The following is a 14,708-nucleotide window of genomic DNA, read 5'->3' on the forward strand; positions in this document are numbered from 1 at the left end:
CCTCACTAGCTTTAAGCACCAGCTGTCAGAGCAGCTCACAGATCACTGCATCTGTAAACAGCCCATCCAACTACCTCATCACCATACTGTATTTATTTATTTATCTTGCTCCTTTGCACCCTAGTATCTCTACTTGCACATTCATCTTCTGCACATCTACCATTCCAGTGTTTAATTGCTATATTGTAATTACTTCGCCACCATGGCCTATTTATTGCCTTACCTCCCTTATCCTACCTTATTTGCACATACTGTATATAGACTTTTCTACTGTATTATTGAGTATTATTGACTGTATGTTTGTTTATTCCATGTGTAACTCTGTGTTGTTGTATGTGTCGAACTGCTTTGCTTTATCTTGGCCAGGTCGCAGTTGTAAATGAGAACTTGTTCTCAACTAGCCTACCTGGTTAAATAAAGGTTAAATATTATTTTTTTTTTTTTAAATGAACATTTCCTAGACAAATTAAGATTGTACATGTGTATATACCTTAAATTAGATTGCCTCAAACTAATGGGAAAGACGCGCACAAATAGCCAGATCTATACAACAAATGACTTTAAACATGGACTTATCACCTTGTCAAATAACCAGATCTATACAACAAATGACTTTAAACATGGACTTATCACCTTATCAAATAACCAGATCTATACAACAAATGGCTTGAGACATATCACCTTGATCTTAGACTATGTTTGACGTCTAAAAACATCTGACAAGTTTTGATTTTAGAGTGAACCATTACTTTAAACTCCAATTATGTGGCTTGTTATTCAAAATGTTCACTACCCCTTTAAGATCCCATATTACAACAGCTTCAAAATAGTCTTAGAGCTACCTAACACTCAGTCCACTCCAAGTGTTACCCAAAGACATTACTCTGACTAATCCATTATTTTCAGGCCTTTAACTGCTCAAACGGCTCTTCGTTACTCGTTACCCCGCATTTCCCCTGGTGTCCGTCTAATCTGTATTTATGGTTATTTACGGTCCTCTGGTGACGGTGTGTGTGTATGTGTGTATGTGTGTATGTCTCTGGCTTATGTAACTCACCACGTAGACTGAGCGCAGGCCCGCCGCGGACCCCTTGCTCTCCCTCTTGGGGTCGCAGACTGACTGGTAGTCGTATGTCTTGTTGAGTGTGAACAGAGACATGTTGACCAGGTTGACCATGAGGATAGGGTCGATCATCCCGAAGAACTGGCCGATCTGTAGGGGGGGGGGGTGTGCAAGCGCATTGCTCATATAAGTGCCAATGGGCGCAGAACAGACACTTATGCACAGATTGAGGCAGATACATTGGACGTACACACACACACAACACATCTGCGACCACCTGTGTGTTCCCAGTGCCCATATAAACATTAATAATAACATTTATGAAAATAAATACAAATAAAACAGATAGGTGTGTTGTTCTGAAGGGTCGGCCATAGTAGTACGGCGCCCCTGGAGAAATTAGGGTTAAGTGCCTTGCTCAAGGGCACATCGGCAGATTTTTCACCTTATTGGTTCAGGTATTTGAACCAACCACCTTTCGGTTACTGGCCCAAAGCTCTAACTACTAGGCTACCTGCCACTCTTTATAATTGACGGATATACACTGAGTGTATAAAACATTAAGAGCAACTTCCTAATATTGAATTGCACCTCCTTTTGCCCTCAGAACAGCCTCAATTCGTCGGGACTATAAGGACTATAAGGTGCCAAATGCGTTCCACAGGGATGTTGGCCCATGTTGACGCCAATGCTTCCCACAGTTGTGTCAAGTGGACTGGATGTCCTTTGGGTGTTGGACCATCATTGTTGACACACGCGACACACTCAAATCTGTGCGTCTGGCACCTACTACCATACCCCATTCAAAGGCACTTAAATATTTTGACTTTCCCATTCACCCTCTGAATGGCACACATTTAATCTGTCTCCTCCCCTTCATCTACACCGATTGAAGTGGATTTAACAGGTGACATCAATAAGGGATCATAGCTTTCACCTGGATTGACCTGGTCAGTCTATGTCATGGAGAGAGCAGGTGTTTCTAATGTTTTGTACACTCAGTGTATAACCCAGGTGATTTGAGTAAAAATCCTGTCCAGGACTGACCAGTCCAGAAATGACCCCCTCTGATAGGCTAGTGTGGCTCACCATTTGAAAAAGGATTTCCTTAGTATGTTGTTGATGAGGAGATAAAAACCCAAAGGCTTTAATCTGGGTGAAGTCATCTCAGCTCTCATGAGCACACGGACACACACACACGTTTTTAAAACACACGCACACATGAATGTGCTCTCACACACACATGTACTCCCGCGCACGCACACAATCACACACAGTCAGAAAATCCCCCCTGGCTCACCCAGCTGATATGTAGCAGCGGGATTCAGTTGAATCAAATTAACACAGTATACCAGGAAGCCTAAATAAACATGGAGGAAGTGGTCATGGCACGTCTAGACACCCCTTCGGTGTGATAGCACTTTATGTGAGTGTGCGTGTGTATGTGCGTACGTCAGAGCAAGCGTACGTGATAGTGTGTCTGCAAGAACAAAAAAAACGCCTTCCTCTTCCGCTATGCAAGGTCGCGGTGAACGACCCCAAAATCACACCGCTCCCCTCATTTTGGACCCTGAAACCCCAAGATTCTGAGAAAGAGTTGGTTATGGCTCACCACGTCTGTCACAAGGAAATATAAATCAATGCTTCTATAAAAACCTGTCTCCCCTTTCCCTGTAGAATAACACAAATAATGAATTAACAGTCACAGATCTGTCGGCTGGGACCCGCCAGGACCCCCTGGAGAGGGAGAGCCGTACCTCCTGTAGGAAACATGATTTAGGGTCGAGCAGCCTTCTCCAAACAAGGAACCTTAGTTTTTTAGTGCTCCTGCCAAACATCTAAAGGGAACTGATTTATCCAGCGCACACCCTGATTGGGGCCTGCAGCCTGGGCAGCATGAAAAACATTTATTCAAGTGGTAGGGTAAGGGGCCCACACTGGGTGTAGTGTGTGTGTGTGTGGGGGGGTATGGTGAAGTTAGGTTCAGATAGGGTTTGAGTGGGTTGAAGTGCACATGGGTTGTATAAGGTTGGGACATGTTGGGTAAACTTAGTTCGGGATCAGGTTGATTTGAGTTGGGCCAGTGTTGACTATGGGTTGAGTAGGGCTGAACAAGGTAATATCAATGGAATAAGAGTTGGATGAGAGTGACTCACCTGACCGATGTATTCATCCCGATTGGCCATGACTAGGAATCCCCCATCATCCAGGATGACACAGTCCACATGCTGGAATCATATAGAGATAATGGGATAAACGATCATCATATAGGGGGAGGTAGAATTGGATAATTCTCAATCATTATTTGCATGCTTAATCAGTTCATCTTTAATTTAATACTTGTATTTGTCTTAAAATTCTATCGCCAATCAAATAATCGTATTTAATATAACTGTATAATCAATCAAATTATCTTACCTCATCATTCCTCTGACAACCACAGATCTCGTCCTTACACTGTAGGAGACAAGAAACGGTTTTCATTTCAGAAATAAAGAGTTAATTAAGAGTCATTATGAAATAATGTTAATCTACTTACGTTCATCTTCAGAGTAGCATTGATGAAGTTGGTCATCCAGGTACTGATGTCCAGTTTCACTCCCACAACTGCAATCAACCACACAACCACACAACCAGCACAACATTACAGTTCCACTATGGTGTGAACTAAACAACCACCACAACATTACAGTTCCATTATGGTGTGAACTAAACAACCACAACATTACAGTTCCATTATGGTGTGAACTAAACAACCACCACAACATTACAGTTCCATTATGGTGTGAACTAAACAACCACCACACATTACAGTTCCATTATGGTGTGAACTAAACAACCACCACAACATTACAGTTCCATTATGGTGTGAACTAAACAACCACCACAACATTACAGTTCCATTATGGTGTGAACTAAACAACCACCACAACATTACAGTTCCATTATGGTGTGAACTAAACAACCACCACAACATTACAGTTCCATTATGGTGTGAACTAAACAACCACCACGACATTACAGTTCCATTATGGTGTGAACTAAACAACCACCACAACATTGCAGTTCAATTATGGTGTGAACTAAACAACCACCACAACATTACAGTTCCATTATGGTGTGAACTAAACAACCACCACAACATTACAGTTCCATTATGGTGTGAACTAAACAACCAACACGACATTACAGTTCCATTATGGTGTGAACTAAACAACCACCACAGCATTATAGTTCCATTATGGTGTGAACAAAACAACCACCACGAAATTACAGTTCCATTATGGTGTGAACTAAACAACTACCACAACATTACAGTTCCACTATAGTCTGAACTAAACAACCACCACAACATTACAGTTCCATTATGGTGTGAACTAAACAACCACCACAACATTACAGTTCCATTATGGTGTGAACTAAACAACCACCACGACATTACAGTTCCATTATGGTGTGAACTAAACAACCACCACGATATTACAGTTCCACTATGGTGTGAACTAAACAACCACCACAACATTACAGTTCCATTATGGTGTGAACTAAAACAACCACCACAACATTACAGTTCCATTATGGTGTGAACTAAACAACCACCACAACATTACAGTTCCATTATGGTGTGAACTAAACAACCACCACAACATTACAGTTCCACTATGGTGTGAACTAAACAACCACCACAACATTACAGTTCCATTATGGTGTGAACTAAACAACCAACACAACATTACAGTTCCACTATAGTCTGAACTAAACAACCACCACAACATTACAGTTCCATTATGGTGTGAACTAAACAACCACCACAACATTACAGTTCCATTATGGTGTGAACTAAACAACCACCACAACATTACAGTTCCACTATGGTGTGAACTAAACTACCACCACAACATTACAGTTCCATTATGGTGTGAACTAAACAACCACCACGACATTACAGTTCCATTATGGTGTGAACTAAACAACCACCACAACATTACAGTTCCACTATAGTCTGAACTAAACAACCACCACAACATTACAGTTCCATTATGGTGTGAACTAAACAACCACCACGACATTACAGTTCCATTATGGTGTGAACTAAACAACCACCACAACATTACAGTTCCATTATGGTGTGAACTAAACAACCACAACAACATTACAGTTCCATTATGGTGTGAACTAAACAACCACCACAACATTACAGTTCCATTATGGTGTGAACTAAACAACCACAACATTACAGTTCCATTATGGTGTGAACTAAACAACCACCACAACATTACAGTTCCACTATGGTGTGAACTAAACAACCACAACAACATTACAGTTCCATTATGGTGTGAACTAAACAACCACCACAACATTACAGTTCCATTATGGTGTGAACTAAACAACCACCACAACATTATAGTTCCATTATGGTGTGAACTAAACAACCACCACGACATTACAGTTCCATTATGGTGTGAACTAAACAACCACCACAACATTACAGTTCCATTATGGTGTGAACTAAACAACCACCACAACATTACAGTTCCATTATGGTGTGAACTAAACAACCACCACAACATTACAGTTCCACTATAGTCTGAACTAAACAACCACCACGACATTACAGTTCCATTATGGTGTGAACTAAACAACCACCACGACATTACAGTTCCATTATGGTGTGAACTAAACAACCACCACGACATTACAGTTCCATTATGGTGTGAACTAAACAACCACCACAACATTACAGTTCCATTATGGTGTGAACTAAACAACCACAACAACATTACAGTTCCATTATGGTGTGAACTAAACAACCACCACAACATTACAGTTCCATTATGGTGTGAACTAAACAACCACCACAACATTATAGTTCCATCATGGTGTGAACTAAACAACCACCACAACATTACAGTTCCACTATGGTCTGAACTAAACAACCACCACAACATTACAGTTCCATTATGGTGTGAACTAAACAACCACCACAACATTACAGTTCCATTATGGTGTGAACTAAACAACCACCACAACATTACAGTTCCATTATGGTGTGAACTAAACAACCACCACGAAATTACAGTTCCATTATGGTGTGAACTAAACAACCACCACAACATTACAGTTCCATTATGGTGTGAACTAAACAACCACCACGACATTACAGTTCCACTATGGTGTGAACTAAACAACCACCACAACATTACAGTTCCACTATAGTCTGAACTAAACAACCACCACAACATTACAGTTCCACTATAGTCTGAACTAAACAACCACCACAACATTACAGTTCCACTATAGTCTGAACTAAACAACCACCACAACATTACAGTTCCACTATAGTCTGAACTAAACAACCACCACAACATTACAGTTCCACTATAGTCTGAACTAAACAACCACCACAACATTACAGTTCCATTATGGTGTGAACTAAACAACCACCACAACATTACAGTTCCATTATGGTGTGAACTAAACAACCACCACAACATTACAGTTCCACTATAGTCTGAACTAAACAACCACCACAACATTACAGTTCCACTATAGTCTGAACTAAACAACCACCACAACATTACAGTTCCACTATAGTCTGAACTAAACAACCACCACAACATTACAGTTCCACTATAGTCTGAACTAAACAACCACCACAACATTACAGTTCCACTATAGTCTGAACTAAACAACCACCACAACATTACAGTTCCACTATAGTCTGAACTAAACAACCACCACAACATTACAGTTCCATTATGGTGTGAACTAAACAACCACCACAACATTACAGTTCCACTATAGTCTGAACTAAACAACCACCACAACATTACAGTTCCACTATAGTCTGAACTAAACAACCACCACAACATTACAGTTCCACTATAGTCTGAACTAAACAACCACCACAACATTACAGTTCCATTATGGTGTGAACTAAACAACCACCACAACATTACAGTTCCATTATGGTGTGAACTAAACAACCACCACAACATTACAGTTCCATTATGGTGTGAACTAAACAACCACCACAACATTACAGTTCCACTATAGTCTGAACTAAACAACCACCACAACATTACAGTTCCATTATGGTGTGAACTAAACAACCACCACAACATTACAGTTCCATTATGGTGTGAACTAAACAACCACCACGACATTACAGTTCCACTATGGTGTGAACTAAACAACCACCACGACATTACAGTTCCATTATGGTGTGAACTAAACAACCACCACAACATTACAGTTCCATTATGGTGTGAACTAAACAACCACCACAACATTACAGTTCCACTATAGTCTGAACTAAACAACCACCACAACATTACAGTTCCACTATAGTCTGAACTAAACAACCACCACAACCTTTAATTCTTTGGACAGAAACAAGTCACTGACGGGGGACTACAAGGACAGTTTTCCATTGCAAATGTTAACTTTTTTTTGAACCTGTTGTGTGCCCAATTAAAGATGACCCTGATGTGTAGAGTCCTTACCTGCTGGTTTGAGTCTGACTCCATCAATGTCCAGGTTCACTGCTCTGCTCACCAGGACTGAGTCCTCAGTCACTTAGACAAGAGAGGGAACAGAAGGGGTCAGTTAGGACACACACACACACACACACACACACACACACACACACACACACACACACACACACACACACACACACACACACACACACACACACACACACACACACACACACACACACACACACACACACACACACACACACACACACACACACACACACACACACACACACACACACACACACACACACACACTCCCTTGACTTACTGTTGGTGTCCTCCTGGTAGGGTGTTGGTGTGAAGATGTAGATGTCATTGTCCAGACTTCTCTTATAGAAGCTTGACTCGTACGTCTCTGGGTCCTCTGTCCAGTCTAGTCCAGCACTGAAAAACACACACATACTCAGCTGCAGCAACATTAATACTACAGATTTATCAAGTGAGCAAACATGCCTACAGAACATAATATACTGAATGTAAATTACTGATCAAGTTGAACTGCTCTACATGAAGCTTTATAGGTAGTTATCATCATTAGAACAATGTATAGAGAGAGAGAGCTGAGAGAGAGACTGCAGAGACAGAGAAAGAGAGAGCTGAGAGAGACGAGAGAGAGAGAGAGAGAGAGAGAGAGAGAGAGAGAGAGAGAGAGAGAGAGGGAGGGAGGAAGAGAGCTGAGAGAGAGGCGAAAGAGAGAGAGAGCGCTGAGAGAGAGAGAGAGAGCTGAGAGAGAGGCGAGAGAGAGAGAGAGCGCTGAGAGAGAGAGAGAGAGAGCTGAGAGAGAGGCGAGAGAGAGAGAAAGGGAGAGCGCTGAGAGAGAGAGAGCTGAGAGAGACAGAGCTGAGAGAGAGAGAGAGAGCAGAGACAGAGAAAGAGAGAGCTGAGAGAGATGAGAGAGAGAGAGAGAGAGAGGAAGAGAGCTGAGAGAGAGGTGAGAGAGAGAGAGAGAGCGCTGAGAGAGAGAGAGAGCGCTGAGAGAGAGAGAGAGCGCTGAGAGAGAGCTGAGAGAGAAAAGGAGATAGAGCGATAAAACATCACATATCAACTTGAAAAATACCTCTTGGGATAAATGCGAGTGATTCCTCCATCAGTGGCCACAAACCTGGCCAGGACTCCATTTCTGAAAGGAATAGGAAAATTCAATGACAAAAGTATCCAGTCCTTCAGTGCATCATGTTACAACACAAAAATGTATGTTTAAATCATGCAAGCTGACAATGTGTATCTGTTTTTCCTTGTTTGTGTTCATAGCTAGGTGGAATAAACTTTCACAAACCACAACCTTTTAGTTAAATCTACTTGATTAAAACAAGAATGATGCTTTTGTGTGTGTATTGTGTGCTTTCGTGCACATAGTTTGGCTGACTCACGGCATCTGATCTCTCCACTGCTTGACGAGGTCTGACGTGATCCCAGCGTCCAGCAACAATCTGTTCACCAGATCCACGTTGCCTGAAAGACAAGGAACCAACATCACTTGGGCTTGATTCAATAATAACAGAAGGCTGAAACCCATTGACCTGCCTGCTGAGTGATCAGTATCTGATCTTTGTCGGTATAGAGGATTTTCGTTCTTTTTCAATTCAATTTAGCTTTATTCTTTGACCTTTAGACAGTGGCCATGAAACTGAGTCATCTTAATAAGAGCAGTGTGTTTGGTCTGCAGGTTGGAATTTATTGTCATGAATCTTGACCTGGAGGCGTCTCTGCAGAGTGCTCACTAGCTGCCACAGCCACAAAGTCAGCAAATCCGATTTTAAACCTAACCCTAACCACACTGCTAACCTTAATGCCTAATCCTAACCTTAAATTTTAAAAAGCACACATTTTGACTTGCAGCTAGCCCAGCTAGTGGATATTGCTCAGTTCTGCCTTCAGGGCAAGACTCATGACAATAAACATCAACCTGCCTTTGGTTTTTGAGACGCTGACCAAGAGGCCTACCGTGAGTCAGAGCCACGGACACAAGCTGTGACTCAACTTATATAATAGTAGGAGGGGGATGGAGGGATGAAAGAGGAAGGGACAGAGAGATAGAGAGTAATGTGGGAGGAGTTGGATGAGAGGGGGAGACCAAGAGAAAGAGAGAGAGCGAGGGAGGGAGGTAAAGATGAGAGAGAGGTAGAGAGAGATGGTGACAGAGAGATTCATGTGAGAGAGAGAGAGAGAGAGAAAGAAAGAGAGGGATAAAATAAAGAGATGATGGATCAGACGATGTATCAGATTATGGATAGAAAGAGTAGAATGGGAAAACACATTCCCATCTTGTTTTCCAAGTTGTGTGTGAGGTCATGCACTCCAATGGTGTCATCCAATGCTGTCATGATAGCAGAACAAGTCTCTGAATCTTCTGTAACGTGAGCCTGTAACGTGAGCCACCATATTATTATGAGGTAAAGTCATTAACTAGTACTTAATAAAGAAGTGCACTTGGAGTGTGTTTGGGGGAATGTAACAAGTCATTTCAGAGACGTCCGACATGACCAATACAACACAAACGTACTCAACTGAACACAGACTACTACGCGATCAAAGGGGGACCGTTTTTTTTGTCGCGAGCCGCACTTTGAACCCGTTGCCTTCGCTGCTCCAGTCCATTAACGTTGAGACTCGGTAACCCTCCATTTACAACACACCACACACACATCAGAGAAAACAGCTGGTGTAACACTTTATCCCCCCTCCGTTCCCTCCACCTGCCCCAGTGGTTTTCATTAGGGGCCTCTGATTGAAGGCAGGCCAGGAATTCTAATGTACTTCACCGCCACTGCAGTGGCTTAAACAAGTAAAGCATGTAATGTCCCACTCTCCACCCATGCCAAACATCCCACAAGGTCTGTATACACAGCAGTCTATAGTCCTGCAGAGAACGGCCATCAATCTCCCAAGCAGAAATGGACAATTAAGGGAACTAATATCCTAATTACGGTGAACTAATATCCCAATTGTACAGGGTTATTTCCAATTGATTGTTTCAAGTGACTTTTTTCAAACCTAAAAATCTGACTAGACCACACATCAAGCTTATAAACGTTACTTTTGAGAGACATCGCTGCATTTCTAGGACAAACTTGAAAGAGAAAAAAGGACTGAGTATCTTTCCAATTGAGATGGCGGAGTACTACTTTTCAAACCAACACATCAGACCAATAAACATGAGCTTTGAGTGACATTGCTACATTTCTAGGAAACACTTGAGGGGGGAAAGAAAGTAATGAGGCGAGTAATTAACGTCTACTATTATATCAGAGAGTGATGTACTGCTAATGCATTGGTCAGATGTCGGAGACTCAGTCTCCATTGGTCTGAAAGCTCCGGCGCGCAAGCCTGATTTGGCCCTTTTATTGCTCCGCTCGCACTCTCACCTCGATGGGGTTCTGGTCTTTCTCACAAACACACAGTAATTGGACCAGTAGGTGGGGTATACGGGGGTATATAACTTGGTGGAGTGTGTGTGTTTGTGTGTGTGTGTTGCGGCAAAGCCGAGGCATCTAACACATGTGCCCTGAGACGTATGATGGTCAGATTTTTAGAGTTAGGATCAAACAGGCCAACACAAGGAGGGAGAGGTTCTACAGATTGAGAGACCTGACTGTCTTTCTTCTGTATACAGTAGACTGCATAGCACTTAGCAGTCACTCCAGACATCTAGACCTATGGTTCACTATAGGCACCCCAGGAAACAGGTTCAGTTGGCCCTCCTATGAAGACATCAATACTGTCCAAGACCCATGCTGTTCTAGTGCCCACTGAACAACGGTCTAACAACCAAAATGTTTCACGTGTTGAGCCTAAATTATCATTATTAAAGGATCATGATAAAATTGATTACCGAGTGCTTCATTACATGTAATGTATATGTTAAAAAATAATAACAAATAATAATGTAAAAATGTAACTGATGTCTCAATCTATTCACCACAAGTTCTGAGCAGTGAGTGTTAACCCATGGATGGTGGTTGGTTAGTGGCTGGAAGAGGGAACATAGGAAAGGTTTTAATTGTCCCTGGTGTTAGCCACTCTTTGTTGGAAGTGAGAAACCATGGGAAGGTGTCTGGTTGTCCCTGGTCTTAGCTCCTCTTTGTTGTAAGGGATAAACCCAGGTAAGGTGTCTGGTTGTCCCTGGTCTTTGCTACTCTTTGTTGGAAGGGATAAACCCAGGTAAGGTGTCTGGTTGTCCCTGGTATTAGCTACTCTTCGTTGGAAGGGATAAACCCAGGGAAGGTGTCCGATTGTCCCTGGTCTTAGCCACTCTTTGTTGGAAGGGATAAACCCAGGGAAGGTGTCCGATTGTCCCTGGTCTTAGCTACTCTTTGTTGGAAGGGAGAAACCCAGGGAAGGTGTCTGGTTGTCCCTGGTCTTAGCTACTCTTTGTTGGAAGGGAGAAACCCAGGGAAGGTGTCTGGTTGTCCCTGGTCTTGGCTACTCTTTGTTGGAAGGGAGAAACCCAGGGAAGGTGTCCGATTGTCCCTGGTCTTAGCTACTCACACAGTGGGTTGTTGGGAGTCTTCCTGTCGATGTACTCGTTGAAGTCCATCAGGAACTCTGTGTTGTTTTTAGACGGCTTCAGATCCTTACAATACTCCCTATGGGATGAAAAAAAACGAACTCAAATCTTATACATTTATATGTACAGGTAACTGCCAAAATAAAGGAAACACCTACATAAAGTGTCTTAATAGGGCGTTGGGTCACCATGAGCCAGAACAGCTTCAATGTGCCTTGGCATAGATTCTACAAGTGTCTGGAACTCTATTGAAGGGATGCGACACTATTCTTGCACAAGAAATTCCATAATTTGTTTTTTTGTTGATGGTGGAAAAAGCTGTCTCAGGAACCGCTCCAGAATCTCCCATAAGTGTTCAATTAGGTTGAGGTCTGGTGACTGAGACAGCAATGGAATATGGTTTTCATGCTCAACAAACAATTCAGTGACCACTCGTGCCCTGTGGATGGGGGCATTGTCATCCTATGGGGGCATAGCCATGGTAGCCAAAATAATGGCCTGCCCAGGATTTTTTATACATGACCCTAAGCATGATGGGATGTTAATTAACTCAGGAACCACACCTGTGTGAAAGAACCCGCTGTCAATATACTTTGTTATCCCTCATTTACTCAGGCGTTTCCTTGATTTTGTCAGTTACCTGTAAATAAACCTTTCTAAAAAGAACAGTCACTCTTCTTACCTTGGTGCAATGAGAGTGTATCCATACTCCTCAAACTTGTCTTCCTGCAGGCTTTCAGAGACTGTAGAAGAGCAGAAAGCTGTGAGTCCTACAAACATCTCTCTGTGCCATTCATATACACAGACCTTGGAACCGGAAGAAGAGTATCACACATAACTCATGTCAAGTTAACATGATGACCATTGATTGATACAGATGCTGATGAGATTCATGGCTGATGGAATAAATGACTTCTGTTGACTGTAATAGTAGACTGCCAACTGATGGGCCATGGTGATTCAGACATCATGAAGACAATCCCCAGTCCTAGACGGTCCACAGTTTGTATAGACACATGACTCCATGTCTGATAGAGAGATACAGCTTTGATGAATGTAAGTTAAGTGTTGTCTGTCAACTCCTCATTTTAAAGCATGGTGGGGGTATACATTCCTCTGTCCTTCGTCACAGGGTGACCGTACCCCCCCACCCAAGAGCTTGGCTCTTAGAACTTTGTATCTTAAAGGTGGTAAATACTATGGTAAAGACTAGGTTAGGTAGCATAGAAGACAACACAGGAAATACACTCTATGTAAAGGGTTTATACTTAGTTGACTGTGACTAGAACTAGGTCTAGAAAAATCTACGAATAGCAGTGCACAGCAGAGAAAAAGAAAGTATGAGACAATCTCTAATGAACAGATGTAAATCAGGTCGTGTGGGCAACATGGAACCTTGGCGTGGGAATAACTTCCCTATGCATGCTGGGAAAAACAGCAGACAGACACGACTCTTAGAACAGGAGGAGAGAGACAAGAGGAGAAAAAAATACTTGCCCTCATCCCCTGGAGTGGACAAAATCCCCGCAGAGAGAGTATGAGAAAGAGAGATGCATCCCCATGGGTGAACGAGGGAAGGAAGGAGGGAAGGAAAGTAGAAAAAAACAGGGTAAAACCACAAGGGTCAAAGGTCAACAATATATTTTATTCGCAGAGCGAGGCCTTGAATAAAAATATTGCATTCCCATCAAAAGGTTTCTTCTCAAAATGTAAATGTTGACAGATCAAGCTACAAGGGGCACGCAACGAGAGGGTTTAAAATGAGCGTTCTAGCGATAACATTGCATTGCTTTCAAGGCATTGATTTCAATTCCTATTATCATCATATTTTCTGTACTGTAATACAGTGGTAATGATGAATCCATGGGATTATTAGTGTTGAGTAATGTATTCATACGACGATGCCATGGAAAGGAATAGAAGAGACATTCATCATGGAACATCATCCTGTTGTATTGCTTGGATATTACCTTGATATTGTTTAAAATATGGTGCTTATTATTATTATATTGTGGTGCGGTATTCGTCATGACCTCATGGGCTAGACTTTAGACTAGTACGTGAGGTCTTTGGTAGTAATTGTTGGAAAATAATGATGTCCATGTGTAGATTCTTGGTACATCGTCAATACTTCAATTACATGAAGTATAATTTAAAAGACATTAATGACAGCCCCATGTTTATTTTGTCACTTTTTTTGAAATCATAGATTGCCTCCACCTACAGTGTCTTTAAGAATGTGAATGAATGTATACAAACACAAAAGACACACACAGATTCACAGATTTTCAATGAACCAGAGACATGTTTTAGGGAACTCCACTGAAAGATGTGGAAACCATGTTGAAAGCAAACGTTCCATGGCAATCACATACACTTAGAATGTCAACATGCAACCTAGAGTGATATTCAATTGTACAGTATTTGTACAATTAGGGGTGAAAGGTGAAAGGTTGGAGAGTTTAGTTACAGGGCTGGGCAAGCCGATACCATTACAAGACAGTCAAACCAGGAAGTGAATTAAAATCACAAATCGAATCAGCGTCATTATTGTCAATAAGGATTTTTCGAATCTTGAATTGGAATTTCAAAT

General features: G+C 41.9%; 1 protein-coding gene across 2 annotated transcripts in view; it reads right to left on the bottom strand.

Moving 5' to 3' along the window:
- LOC129838312 (voltage-dependent calcium channel subunit alpha-2/delta-1-like) overlaps positions 1-14,708 on the bottom strand; it is a gene marked incomplete at its 5' end in the record, with an annotated part of 56,583 nt that overhangs the window by 16,137 nt on the left and 25,738 nt on the right. For both annotated transcript variants that reach the window (XM_055905219.1, XM_055905218.1), the window contains 10 exon segments: positions 1,058-1,213; positions 3,220-3,291; positions 3,482-3,520; positions 3,603-3,670; positions 7,570-7,641; positions 7,877-7,992; positions 8,666-8,728; positions 8,979-9,060; positions 12,097-12,194; positions 12,798-12,858. In XM_055905219.1, the coding sequence (XP_055761194.1) occupies positions 1,058-1,213; positions 3,220-3,291; positions 3,482-3,520; positions 3,603-3,670; positions 7,570-7,641; positions 7,877-7,992; positions 8,666-8,728; positions 8,979-9,060; positions 12,097-12,194; positions 12,798-12,858 (827 nt within the window).

Source organism: Salvelinus fontinalis, chromosome 39, assembly GCF_029448725.1.
Source record: "Salvelinus fontinalis isolate EN_2023a chromosome 39, ASM2944872v1, whole genome shotgun sequence".
NCBI lineage: Eukaryota > Metazoa > Chordata > Actinopteri > Salmoniformes > Salmonidae > Salvelinus > Salvelinus fontinalis.